Source organism: Nerophis ophidion, linkage group LG24 (genome assembly GCF_033978795.1).
Source record: "Nerophis ophidion isolate RoL-2023_Sa linkage group LG24, RoL_Noph_v1.0, whole genome shotgun sequence".
In the NCBI taxonomy this organism is placed as follows: Eukaryota; Metazoa; Chordata; class Actinopteri; order Syngnathiformes; family Syngnathidae; genus Nerophis; species Nerophis ophidion.
The window spans coordinates 10,462,475-10,476,400 of NC_084634.1; the positions used below are offsets into that span (position 1 = coordinate 10,462,475).

Below are 13,926 nucleotides of genomic sequence, written 5' to 3' on the forward strand. Positions count from 1 at the left end.
ATTTTATCAGAACCGTAACCGCCCGCTACCCGCCCGTTGAATTACATCAGAGGTTGGCCACCTTTATCTCTCAAAGAGCTATTTAAAACCGTCTCATAATGTAAAGAAGAGAATAGGAACTGCTAACGTTCTCGCGAATATCCAATGGTGTTCATCCTCATGACAAGAATAAGGGTGCGCTGTGAAGCTATTGCCTTTGACACCTTCAACAACATGTACAAACTGAATGTTGGTCCAGCAACATGTTGTATGCAGCTTCCGCAATCACACGTACAAGATTGAAAGGCATACTGGGTGATACAGAGTACACTGATGGTTGTGATATAAATAATGTTAACACTCTTACTAATATGCGCCACGCTGTGAAGCCACACCAAACAAGAATGACAAACACATTTCGGGAGAACATCCTCCCAGTAACACAACATAAACGCAATACAACAAATACCTAGAATCCTTTGCATCCGTGACAATTCCTGAATATATTTTACACCCCCGCCCATCTTACTGACGCACGGGGGGGTGGCGGGGTTTGCTGCTAGCTGGGTGTATAAAATAGTCTTGTTTTTCATGGATGCAAAGGATTCTGGGTATTTGTTGTGTTGCGTTTATGTTGTGTTACTGGGAGGATGTTCTCCCGAAATGTGTTTGTCATTCTGGTTTGGTGTGGCTTCAAAGCGTGGCGCATATTAGTAAGAGTGTTAAAATTGTTTATATCACAACCATTAGTGTACTCTGTGTCACCCAGTGTGCCTTGCAGTCGTGTGTGTGCGTTTGCGGAAGCCACACACTGCATGTTGCTGGACTGCCAAGCAGATCGTACATGCCTGTAGAAGGCGGCAAAATTAATGGCTTCATAGCAAGTCCTAAAACTTAGTAACTGGGTGAATGCCGGCAGTCATTCTAGAGAATGTTTGTGTCTTCTTTGCTTTGGGATACGGGTCCCAAATGGCTCTTTGAATGGTAAAGGATACCGATCCCAATGTTAGTACCCAGTATTAAAAATATTGATTTTTAAAAAATTAAAACAAACTGCTAAAATACTTATATTTGACTTAATATGTTTAAGGCGCTAGGGGTCGCATCATAATTGCTATAAATGTCCTAAAACATGGCATACCCATGTTGGCCACAAGATGTCAGTGTACGTAACGAATACATTTCATGTCACTCTGGATTTATGCTATTTTTTAATGCTCATTCACCTTTTAAGTTGACCTACTTAGCAATAATTTGGTTAGATAATTTTCATAAAGTAGAACTTACTGTCACACGATTGTTAAACGATGAAGTTAACATAAACCTATAAATCGCCTACAATCAAGCAATAATTATCATTGGGCTGTATTGTTTTTTATTTAGAATAATTAGATTTAAATATATATATATATATATATATATATATATATATATATATATATATATATATATATATATATATATATATGTGTGTGTGTATAAGTGATTGTGTATCAAACTATCTAATATTGTTTTCTATTACAGAAACCTTTATTAAACAATTTAATGTGTTTTGTTTTAAATAAATCTTCTCGAAATATTTATATATTTTTAAAAATAAAAAACCTTCAAACAATGTTCAATGTTTTTGTATTAAAGTAACATTCCAACAATTTCATTTGTTTTTAATAAAGGAACCTACATCAAGCAATTATAGAAAATGTAATATAATCAATTTTTATTATAAATTTTGCAACAAACCTTTATAAAACAACAATTTCATGTTTTTGTTCTAAAGAAACCTTCATCAACATATTTATATTTGTTGTATTAAAGAAACTTTAAAGGTTTTTTTTGTATTAAAGAGACTTTCAAAAATTTTAATCGTGTTTGTATTTAAGAAACTTTCAATCATTTGTAATTTTTTTGCATTAAAGAAACATTCATCAAACAATTTAATATTCTTTTGTACGAAAATAAATACATTTTGTATTAAAGAAATCTTCAAACAATTTAAAGAAACCATCATCAAGCAATTTTATATTTATTGCATTATTTATACCTGCTTAAAATTGTTTTTTTGTATTAAAGAAACCGTCAAACATTTTTATATTTTTGCATCAAAAAACTTCATCAAACAATATTGTGTGTAGTTTAGAAAAATTCAGCAAACAATTCAATATTTTTTTGCCTTAAAAAACTGAAAATAAATATTTATTGTATTTAAGAAACCTTCCTCAAATCATTTATTTGTGTGCACAAAAGAAACCCTTGTCAAGCAATTTAACATTTTTAATTAAAAAAAAAATCAATAAATGTAATGTATTATGTATTAAATAAATCTTCAAACAATTTAATTGTGTTTCGTATTCAAGAAACAATCAAACATTTACTATTTTTTGTTTTAAAGAAACCTAAAAATTTTAATATTTTCATTTCAAAGAAACCTTATACAATGTTTAATGTATTTTTGTATTAAAGAAACTTTTGCATTACAGAACCTTCATCGAACACATTTTTTTTGGGTATAGAAAACTCCAGCGAAAAATTTTATATTGTTTTTCATAAAATTACTTTAACATTCTATTTTTTGTATTAAAGATCATCAACCAATCTCATATTAAATATATTTTAAAAACCTTCATCAAACAAAATATTTTTGCATTAAATAAAATCTCAAAAAAAATTTAATATATTGTTTTTTTAATCAAACAGCTATTTATTTATGCCTTCTTTGAGCTTTTTAAAATATTTTTTTCTTGATAATTTCCCGTTTTATGCTCCAGTCCTATAGGTGGCGGTAAGGCGCCTCATTTGTCCACACCAACGAAAAGAAAACAGAATAAGAAACATCACCTTTATAAATGTAGTAAATGACGGATATTACTTCTCATGTAAAGTTATTTCATATATATATATTTCACATAAATAGTCGTACAGTATTCATATTTGCTAAATCCGACGTATTAGTTTACGTTCATGCAAACTAATACATAGATACATGTCAAGCGAGGGCATGATGACGTAAGCGGAAGTAAGGACTTCAAAGTGTAACAACAAACAATGGAGGCGGTGACGTTCAGCCGAAAATATCATATAATTATATTCGGGGCTTCGGGCTTCACTGGCAAGTTTGTGGCGGAAGAAGTGGCCCGGTACGCCGCCGACACGACCGGAGACCAGCGTCTGAAATGGGCAGTCGCCGGGAGAAGCCGAGCCCGCCTGGAAGTCACGTTGAAGCACGTGGCCGACAAGCTCGGTATGGAACCTAATACACATTTTTGTGTGTACTATCTACACTTGTGTGTACTAAGTATGTTCAGGAGGGAAGGCACTTAAGTGCACTCATATACTAAGTTGAAGTGCGGCATTCGGAGTTGACATTGAAGTGCAAAGGGCAGCGAGTACCCGGATGTTGCACTCAACACGCCCCAAATGGTGAGTAAGTGCACTTAGGAATCAAGTACACACTTTGCGTACCTTTCTAGCAGTGCGTTTCCCACCTAGGCCTTCAGTGATGTCCGACTTCAATAATTACCTCTTAAAATACCATTATTTATGACCTTTGCTGGAAAAATACTATACAGAAACACATTTACGCACTACTGGGCATTTAAAGGCCTACTGAAATGAGATTTTCTTATTTAAAGGCCTACTGAAACCCACTACTACCCACTACGCAATCTGATAGGTAGGTAGGTAGGTCTTTATTGTCATTGCAACAAGTACAACAAAACTATGTTTTCAGCACAAAGATTAGACGAGCAAACAAGTGTACAGCAGGGGTGTCAAACTCAAATACAGAGTGGGCCAAAATTTAAAACTGAACAAAGCCGCGGGCCAAGGTTGAACAAATTAACCTTTTAATAGGGATCCAAACAAGTTTTGCAGTGAATATTGAACAAGCAAGGCTTAAATAGGGCAGCACGGTGGTACAGGGGTTAGTGCATCTGCCTCACAATACGAAGGTCCTGAATAATCCTGGGTTCAATCCCGGGCTCGGGATCTTTCTGTGTGGAGTTTGCGTGTTCTCCCCGTGACTGCGTGGGTTCCCTCCGGGTACTCGGGCTTCCTCCCATGGAACAGGCAGAGCTTATATAACGTAATAGTGCAAAATTAACTTTCAAAAAACAAACGAAAAAACATCAGTGGTATATTAAATAACATTTTATTTAAAACATTAACAACCTATTTTCTATTTGCAGCCTTCTAAAGTAAATATCAACATTAACTTTTAACACAGGCTAATAAATTCGAAAAAAAAAAAAAAAAGAGGTGGGCGGGGTTTGGTGGTAGCGGGAGGGTGTATATTGTAGCGTTCCGGAAGAGTTAGTGCTGCAAGGGATCCTTGGTATTTGTTCTGTTGTGTTACGGTGCGGGTGTTCTCCCGAAATGTGTTTTGTCATTCTTGTTTGGTGTAGGTTCACCGTGTGGCGCATATTTGTAACAATGTTAAAGTTGTTTATAGGCCCACCCTCAGTGTGACCTGTATGGCGTATGCGTGAAAGCCGCATATATTATGTGACTTGGCCAGCACACTGTTTATATGGAGGAAAAGAGGATGTGACAACATGTTGTAGAGGACGCTAAAGGCAGTGCCTTTAAGGCACGCTCCCAATATTGTTGTCTGGGTGGAATTCGGGAGAGAATGGTTGCCCAGGGAGATTTTCGGGAAGGGCACTAAACTTCGGGAGTCTACCGGGAAAATCGGGAGAGTTGGCAAGTATGAGTATTAGTGGTGAATGTGGTGTTACCGGCTGGCCAGCTCTAATGTTAATTTGATATTGCCTCAAGGGCCAAATTAAATTAAACGGCGAGCCAAACTCTGGCCCGCGGGCCAGAGTTTGACACCCATGGTGTACAGGGTTACAGAACAAGAACGCTGATGGGTCGCCATAAGGCGCCCCGTGAAAGATGGGTAAAAGGTAAACGCTGGAGAAGGATGAGTAAAGAAATACAATCCAGACTGGGCTCCTAAGGGGGCCCAGTTCGGAGTGAGAAAAAAACCTCCATAGCAAAGCACATATACATATTACAACATACATCTTGGAGATATCTAGCAACAGAGGGAAGGTAGTTCAAGGTCATGGTGGTGGATCGCAGCTCTCAGGCGCTGACCATCCATTCATCACCCCTACGGGATTGCGTCGAGGGCGTTGGATTGGGGGACAGGAGGGTGTATATGTGGCGTAAAAAATTTTTGGGGATGTGTGTATATAAGCCCATAGTGTGTGTCTGTTCCGCGGCATTGATGTATTTGCCGTCGCTAGTCCAAAGTTCACAACAACATGTGTGTGTCCATGAGAGACAAAAAAGGGAGTTTGTTGTGTGTTCCTGCAGTGATCTTCGGGAGAGTCTCGAAGCTAGGGAAAAAATCCAAGTTAAAATGATTTGTATGAGTGAAAATAAATTATGAAATATTAACTTTGTAACACATGCCCATACAGCCTTTTTAGTTTACTAATTTGCAATTTTAAATTTCCTGGGACTTTTTTCTTGATAACGTTGCGTAATGATGACGTGTACGCATGACATCACAGGCTGTTATGAATATAAGCGCTGCACACACACACAGCTAAAAGTCGTCTGCTTTAACAGCATAATTACACAGTATTTTGGAGATCTGTGTTGCCGAATCTTTTGCAATTTTTTCAATTAATTTTGGAGAAATCAAAGTAGAAAGACGGAGTTGGGAAGCTTTAGGCTTTAGCCACACAAACACACGGTGATTCCTTGTTTAAAATTCCTGGAGGTGAAACTTTCCTATGGATCAGAGCACGGTCAAGCAAACATGAATCAGGACGGAATGTCACCCAGCAGGTTTCGGTGAGAAAATTGTGGTTAAAAACTCAGTTCTTACTGGAGAAAAGCTGAGCTTGTGCCGTCCATAGCTGCCGTCGACTCCCCTGAGACACTGCGCGTCAACACACCCGTGGACACACCCTTCCGACTATCAGGTACTGTTAAACTCACTAAAACACTAGCAACACAATAGAAAGATAAGGGATTTCCCAGAATTAACCTAGTAAATATGTCTAAAAACATCGGAATCCGTCCCAATGCAATCGCGTTTTTTTATTTTTTCCTATTTTTTTTTTTAAAACATTTTTTCTTTTTTTTTTCTACTCCGTCACTATCAATATCCTCAAACACGAATCTTTCATCCTCGCTCAAATTAATGGGGAAATTGTCGTGTTCTCGATCTGAATAGCACTTTTTGTTGGAGGCTCCCATTAAAAACAATGTGAATATGTGAGCAGCCATCAGACATGTGACGTCATTGTCTGCGACTACCGGTAGAGGCAGGGCTTTTCTCTTAGCACCTAAAGTTGCAAACTTTATCGTGGATGTTCTCTACTAAATCCTTTCAGCAAAAATATGGCAATATCGCGAAATGATCAAGTGTGACACATAGAATGGACCTGCTATCCCCGTTTAAATAAGAAAATCTCATTTCAGTAGGCCTTTAAATACCAGCATTTAGACCATTGCTGGAAAAATACTATACAGAAACACATTTACGCACTACTGGGCATTTAAAGGCCTACTGAAATGAGATTTTCTTATTTAAACGGGGATAGCAGTTCCATTCTATGTGTCATACTTGATCATTTCGCGATATTGCCATATATTTGCGGAAAGGATTTAGTAGAGAACATCGACAATAAAGTTCGCAACTTTTGGTCGCTAATAAAAAAACATTGCCTGTTCCGGAAGTAGCAGACGATGTGCGTGTGACATCACGGGTTTTGGAGTTCCTCACATCCTCACATTGTTTGTAATCATAACCACCAGCAGCAAGAGCGATTTTGACCGAGAAAAGGACGATTTCCCTGTTAATTTGAGCGAGGATGAAAGATTTCTGGATGAGGAAAGTTAGTGTGAAGCACTAGAAAAAAAAAAGGCGACGGCAGTGGGAGCGATTCAGATGTTATTAGACACATTTACTAGGATAATTCTTATCTGATTATTGTGTTGTTAGTGTTTTAGTGAGATTATAAAGTCATACCTTAAAGTCGGAGGGGTTTAGTGACCGCCAGTGTCTCTGATGGAAGCCATGGAGGATCCAAGAAAGTCGCAGCTGCCTATTTGACAGCTGCTGCAGGAAGAACGACACAAGCTCCGGTAAGAGCCGACTTATTACCACAATTTTCTCACTGAAACCTGCCGGTCGACATGTGGTAGAGAAACATGTTTGCTTGACCGCTGTGTTCCATATTAAAGCTTCACAACAAACAAAGAAACACCGGCTGGGTTTTGGTTGCTAAAGGCAGCTGCAATCCACCAACAGCATTCTTCTTTGTAGTCTCCATTATTAATTGAACAAATTGCAAAAGATTCAGCAACACAGATGTCCACAATACTGTGTAATTATGCGATTAAATCGGACGACTTTTAGCCGTGAGTGGTGCTTGCATAAAATGTCCGCTCCAACCAATAACGTCACAAGCACGCGTCAACTTAAGCGTCATCATTCGGCGACGTTTTCAACAGGAAATTTCGCGGGAAATTTCAAATTGCAAATTAGTAAACTAAACCGGCCGTATTGGCATGTGTTGCAATGTTAATATTTCATCATTGATATATAAACTATCAGACTGCGGGGTCGGTAGTAGTGGGTTTCAGTAGGCCTTTAATATAGGCTTTGTTTAAACTTTCATGCAGAGAGGGAAATCACAACTCAGTCAATTGACCAAAACTGTATTTATTAAACAGTTATTAAGCAGTGGCACAAACATTCATGTCATTTCAAAACAGAAAGTGCAAGATTGTCAGAGACATTTTAAAACAAGCTACAAGTGCACTTTTGTGCATGATGTCACTAAGATGACATATCAAAACAACACTAAATTAATGTGCACTTTTTGTACAGAACGCCACTATAATAGTTTCAAACAAATAAAGTGCACTTTTGTGCATGGTGTCACACAAAATATTTCAATGTGTCAAATAAAATGTAGCTGTGTAACAGGAAATCAAATAGTGTATGTCCTTCGCTATTTTGTAGGTTACTGCGGGCGTTATCTCCTTCTGTTGTTGACTATTTTTTTCATACGGTGTTGATGTGGAAATGGTTGCCTCGGCATTTTGTTGGTGTGGCACCGAATGGAGATGTTGACATGCGGAGTAAGCACCCGTAATTCTCTATTAGGTGACTTTTCAAATGACGCTACATATTAGCAGTAATGCTACTTTTTGTAGCAACGCTTTTGCCCCACACTTGACAAATTACAGTTGTCTGTTGGACATATTCCCACTTGAAGCCAAACCACCGCCAGACGATACACCCCGTGCTGTTTTTCTTGGGAATTAATTATTCGCTCATTTGTTACCAGATTTGCATCTTCATTCTTTCGTATTACCACTCGCACGGCTCCACTAGCATCACGGCTAACGTTACCCATGCCGCTACTTCTCTGCTCCGCGAGGGCGTATACGTATGTGACGTGTGTAAGAATGTGCGCTCGCTGTCTGTGAGGAGAGACAACAAAGCCACAGTGTCTCAAATGTTATCTTTTTTTTTTTGTAAACTGAATTTAAAAGGAACAACATGAAAAAAAAGTATTTTCTGACTTTTTAGTGTAATGCCCGCAGCTAAAAGCAACTGCGTGAGAACGTATACTCGAATATCACGATATAGTCATTTTCTATATCGCACAGAGACAAACCCGCGATATATCCAGTATATCGATGTATCGCCCCGCCCAAGTGTACATAACGGGTTATTTTCTGGCGCATTTAAAAATTAATAAACCCGTACTGTTAAAATTAAAATGGCAAAAAACAAAACTGAGAAAATCAAGAAATAAAACATCTGAACTCACAATTTGTAGCACCCATTCGAGCTTTCGTGGTTGCCCGACATGGTTTCACAAGCATAATTGCCAACCTTGAGACCTCCGAATTCGGGAGTTGAGGGGGGTTGGTGGAATTGGGGGTGTATATTGTAGAGTCCTGAAAGAGTTAGTGCTGCAATGGACCCTGGGTATTTGTTTTGTTATGTTTATGTTGTGTTACGGTGCGGATGTGTTTGTCATTCTTGTTAGATGTGGGTTCACAGTGTGGCGCATATTTGCAACAGTGTTAAAGTTATTTATACGGCCACCCTCAGTGTGACCTGTATGGTGGTTGATCAAGTATGCCTTGCATTCACTCACATGTGTTTAAAAGATGCGTATATTGTGTTGCTGGGCCGGCACGCTGTTTGTATGGAGGAATAATAGACGTGACGATAGGTTGTAGAGGACGCTAAAGGCTCGCCCCCGATAATGTTGTCAGGGTGGAAATCGGTAGAATGGTTACCCCGGGAGATTTTTGGTAGGAGCACTGAAATTCGCGAGATTCCCGGTAAAATCGGGAGGGTTGGCAAGTGTGCTCACAAGATGTAGTTTCTCTTTAAATATCCTTCTTGAAAATGGCCTTGCAAATATTTGCGTTGTCTCGTCTAATCATAAAAGACGCAGACGAGGCGTGTTGGCCGACTTCTTAAATTTTACTCCACAAATTTTACTCCATCAAAAACATCCCGCTGCCGGCGTATGCTCTTCACTACTGTGGCATGCTGGGTAATTGAGTTTTTATGTTGCCTAGCTCATAACATCACTATATATATATCTGCCTTAGGCCATCGAGAAGGCCTTACTGACAACGACTTGTGATCTGATTGGCTACCGAAACTGTCTATCAACTTGAGTGCACGGACGCCAGCATTGTTAATTCTGAAGGCTTCGGACAGATTTGGTACAGCATGGCAACATAAGCTAGCTGAATTCTGATTGGATAAAAACTCTATAACCTAAAAACAACTGGGCTGGAATGAGCCTAATATGACATGAAGAGAATATTAATGCTTTTAGATATTTAAGGAAAGTAAAGTAAAAATTACTCTTATCTTTAATTATGACCATGATTTCTGGGTATGTTAGGCCAGCGGAGAAGGCCTTGCTGGCCCTGACGGTACACCACGACATTCTAGTGTACTTCAGAGGTGTCCAAAGTAGGGTTGCACCTTGTTGAGAAAAAAAACCCAATTGACATTTTTCCCTCCAAAATTGTGATTAACATGCATCAAGTACCAAGGTACATGAGACTGAGGCGTTTGGGTGCAAATTTGGCTAAAAAAGTTAGCAGATTCATGTTAGCATGCTAAACTTAACATGTTAACACTAAATATGCATCAAGTATCAAGTTCCGATTTTGTGGTGTTTGGCTGCAAAATTGGCCGAAAAAAAGTTAGCAGGTAAATGTTGGCATCCTAACACTTAACATTCATCAAGTACCAAGTTATGAAAGTCTAAGGCTTTCGGCTGCAAATTCTGCTGTAAAACTTAGCCTGTTAGATTGTAAACGTTAGCAAGTACCAAGGCATACGAATCGGAGGCGTTCGGCTGCAAATTTGGCAAAAAAATTTGGCAGGCCATTGTTGGCATGTTAGCATGCCATCGTTAGAATGCCAGCACTTTATATGCAAGAAGTACCAAGGTATGAGTCGTTTGAAAAAAATTTGGCAGGCCATTGTTGGCATGTTAGCATGCCATCGTTAGAATGCCAGCACTTTATATGCAACAAGTACCAAGGTATGAGTCGTTTGATGGTAAAAAAATTGGCTAAAAAAGTTAGCAGGTTAATGTTGGCATGCTTGCATCAAGTGCCAAGTTATTGGTCTGAGGCGTTTTGGTTGTAAACTTGGCTAAAAAAGATAACGGGTTAATGTTAGCATGCACGCCTTAAGTACCAAGTTATGAGTTTGAGGTGTTTGGTTGTAAAATTTGCTGAAAATGTTAGCAGATTAATGTTAGCATGCTAGCGTCAAGTACCATTTTATGAGTTTGAGGCATTTGGCTGTAAAATTGGCTAAAAAAAGTTAGCAGGTTAATGTTAGCATGCTAGCATCAAATATCAAGTTATGAGTCTTTTAGCGGTAAAATTGGCTAAAAAAAGTTAGCAGGTTAATGTTAGCATGCAAGCATCAAATATTAACTTATGAGTCTTTTAGCGGTAAAATCGGCTAAAAAAGTTAGCAGGTTAATGTTAGCATGCTGGCATCAAGTACCAAGTAATGGGTCTGAGGCGTTTGGCGTTAAAATTGGCAAAAAAAAAAAGTTAGCAGGTTAATATTAGAATGCTAGCATCAAGTACCAAGCTATGGGTCTGAGGCGTTTGGTTGTAAAATTGGCTAAAAAAGTTATCAGGTTAATGTTAGCATGCTTGCATCAAGTACCAAGTTATAAGTCTGAGGTGATTGGCGGTAAAATTGGCCAGAAAAAGTTATCTGGTTAATGTTAACATGTTTGCATCATTGGCCATATGGGTCTGAGGCGTTTGGCGGTAAAATTGGCAAAAAATAGTAAGCAGGTTAATGTTGGCATGCTTGCATCAAGTACCAAGTTATTAGTCTGAGGCGATTGGCGGTAAAATTGGCGAAAAAAAGTTATCAGGTTAATGTTAGCATGTTTGCATCATTGGCCATATGGGTCTGAGGCGTTTGGCGGTAAAATTGGCAAAAAATAATAAGCAGGTTAATGTTGGCATGCTTGCATCAAGTACCAAGTTATTAGTCTGAGGCGTTTGGTTTTAAAATTGGCTAAAAAAGTTAGCAGGTTAATGTTAGCATGCTAGCATCAAGTACCAAGTTATGAATCTAAAGCGTTTGGCGGGAAAATTGGCAAAAAAAAGTTATCAGATTAATGTTACCATGCTAGTATCGAGTACTAAGTTATGAGTCCGAGGCGTTTGGTTGTAAGATTGGCTAAAAAAAAATAGCAGGTTGATGTCAGCATCAAGTACCAAGTTATGAGTCTGAGGCGTTTGGTTGTAAGATTGGCTAAAAAAGTTATCAGGTTAATGTTAGCATGCTAGCATCAAGTACTAAGTTATGAGTCTAAGGCGTTTGGTTGTAAGATTGGCTAAAAAAGATAGCAGGTTAATGTCAGCATCAAGTACCAAGTTTTGAGTCTGAGGCGTTTGGCAGTAAAATTGGCTAAACAAGTTATCAGGTTAATGTTAGGATGCTAGCATCAAGTACCGAGTTATGAGTCTGAGGCGTTTGGCGGTAAAATTGGCAAAAAATAGTAAACAGGTTCATGTTGGCATGCTCTCATCAAGTACCAAGTTATTAGTCTGAGGTGTTTGGTTGTAAAATTGGCTAAAAAAGTTAGCAGGTTAATATTAGCATGCTAGCATCAAGTACCAAGTTATGAATCTGAGGCGTTTGGCAGTAAAATTGGCTAAACAAGTTATCAGGTTAATGTTAGGATGCTAGCATCAAGTACAAAGTTTTGAGTCTGAGGCGTTTGGCAGTAAAATTGGCTAAACAAGTGATCAGGTTAATGTTAGGATGCTAGCATCAAGTACCGAGTTATGAGTGTGAGGCGTTTGGCGGTAAAATTGGCAAAAAATAGTAAACAGGTTCATGTTGGCATGCTCTCATCAAGTACCGAGTTATTAGTCTGAGGCGTTTGGTTGTAAAATTGGCTAAAAAAGTTAGCAGATTAATGTTAGCATGCTAACATCAAGTACCAAGTTATGAATCTGAGGCGTTTGGCAGTAAAATTGGCTAAAAAAGTTATCAGGTTAATGTTAGCATGCTAGCATCAAGTACCAAGTTATGAGTCTGAGGCGTTTGGCGGTAAAATTGGCAAAAAAATAAGTTAGCAGGTTAATGTTAGCATGCTAGCATCAAGTACCAAGTTATGAGTCTGAGGCGTTTGGCGGTAAAATTGGCAAAAAAAAAAAGTTAGCAGGTTAATGTTAGCATGCTAGCATCAAGTACCAACTTATGAATCTCAAGCGTTTGGCGGTAAAATTGGCAAAAAAAAGTTATCAGATTAAATTTAGCATGCTAGCATCAAGTTCTAAGTTATGAGTCTGAGGCGTTTGGTTGTAAGATTGGCTAAAAAAGATAGCAGGTTAATGTCAGCATCAAGTACCAAGTTATGAGTCTGAGGCGTTTGGCTGTAAAATTGGGGAAAAAAAAGTTAGCAGGTTAATGTTAGCATGTCAGCATCAAGTACCAAGTTATTAGTCTGAGGCGTTGGACTGCCCATGCTTGTATTAGTAACGCTGCCTGAGCCAATCAGGGGCCAGGATACTGAACAGCATGGTCTGATTGTTTTGGTTTCGTCTGGTGGTCAAGTATTGATATTTTTAAGTTCTTTTAGCTATTTTTATGCTTAAAAATGCTTAATTCAGTGCAAATGACGTAGAACATACTTTGTTAGCGACAGCACAAAGCTAAGACATGAATGTTGTGTTCAGATATATTGATTGACCCGTATTGTTTTAGTATCTTAAATGTACAAAATGTATCCAAGTGGCCCCCACATCCTTCACTTTTTATCCACTGGAAAAAGTTAGGACTTCCCCGCTTTATATAATGAAGATGTCTTCTATTCTGCAGCTACGCCGCAGCTGAGCACAGACGTTGACATCATCACAGCGGACGTGTCTGACAAACAATCTCTGGCTGCCATGTGTGGACAGAGCCTGCTGGTTGTCAACTGCGTTGGTCCAGTAAGTCCCTGACGCGTGGCTTGTTGATGAAATATCAAATGCTGTCGTCACCATAGCGACGCGTGTTTTAGTACAGGTTTTACGGCGAGCCGGTTGTCGCCGCCTGCGTGGAGAACGGCGCTCACTACATCGACATCTGTGGAGAGCCTCAGGTGAATATTTGTACCTTCATCTATCATCCACAATCCTAATGTAAGAGGAGAACACCTATTCTTTTTCAAATGCATTCTGACTCGTAAAGGAATGTTAGTAAAAGTCAGCTAACAAGGGAGCCAATCGGAGTTGCTGTATTCCACCCATTAATCGCTCTAAAAACACCCAAACACCTCCATCCACATTTTTATACCGTAAACGCTGTGAATACCCTAAATTCCGGACTATTAGCTGCTACCTTTCTCCTACGCTTTGCAAACTGTGGCTAATTTATGGATTTTTTTCTTTGGCAGCGACCATAAA

The 13,926-nt window shown here is 38.8% G+C and overlaps 1 protein-coding gene across 2 annotated transcripts in view; it reads left to right on the forward strand.

Moving 5' to 3' along the window:
* The first annotated feature begins 2,853 nt into the window (after positions 1–2,853).
* LOC133541991 (saccharopine dehydrogenase-like oxidoreductase) overlaps positions 2,854–13,926 on the forward strand; it is a 47,115-nt gene continuing 36,042 nt past the window's right edge. The window contains exons 1-3 of one of the 2 annotated variants that reach the window (XM_061885748.1): positions 2,854–3,217; positions 13,358–13,470; positions 13,542–13,622. In XM_061885748.1, the coding sequence (XP_061741732.1) occupies positions 3,022–3,217; positions 13,358–13,470; positions 13,542–13,622 (390 nt within the window). In that variant the 5' untranslated portion in view covers positions 2,854–3,021. The remainder of the gene's footprint in view (positions 3,218–13,357; positions 13,471–13,541; positions 13,623–13,926) is intronic. The other variant, XM_061885747.1, reaches the window with a different exon arrangement.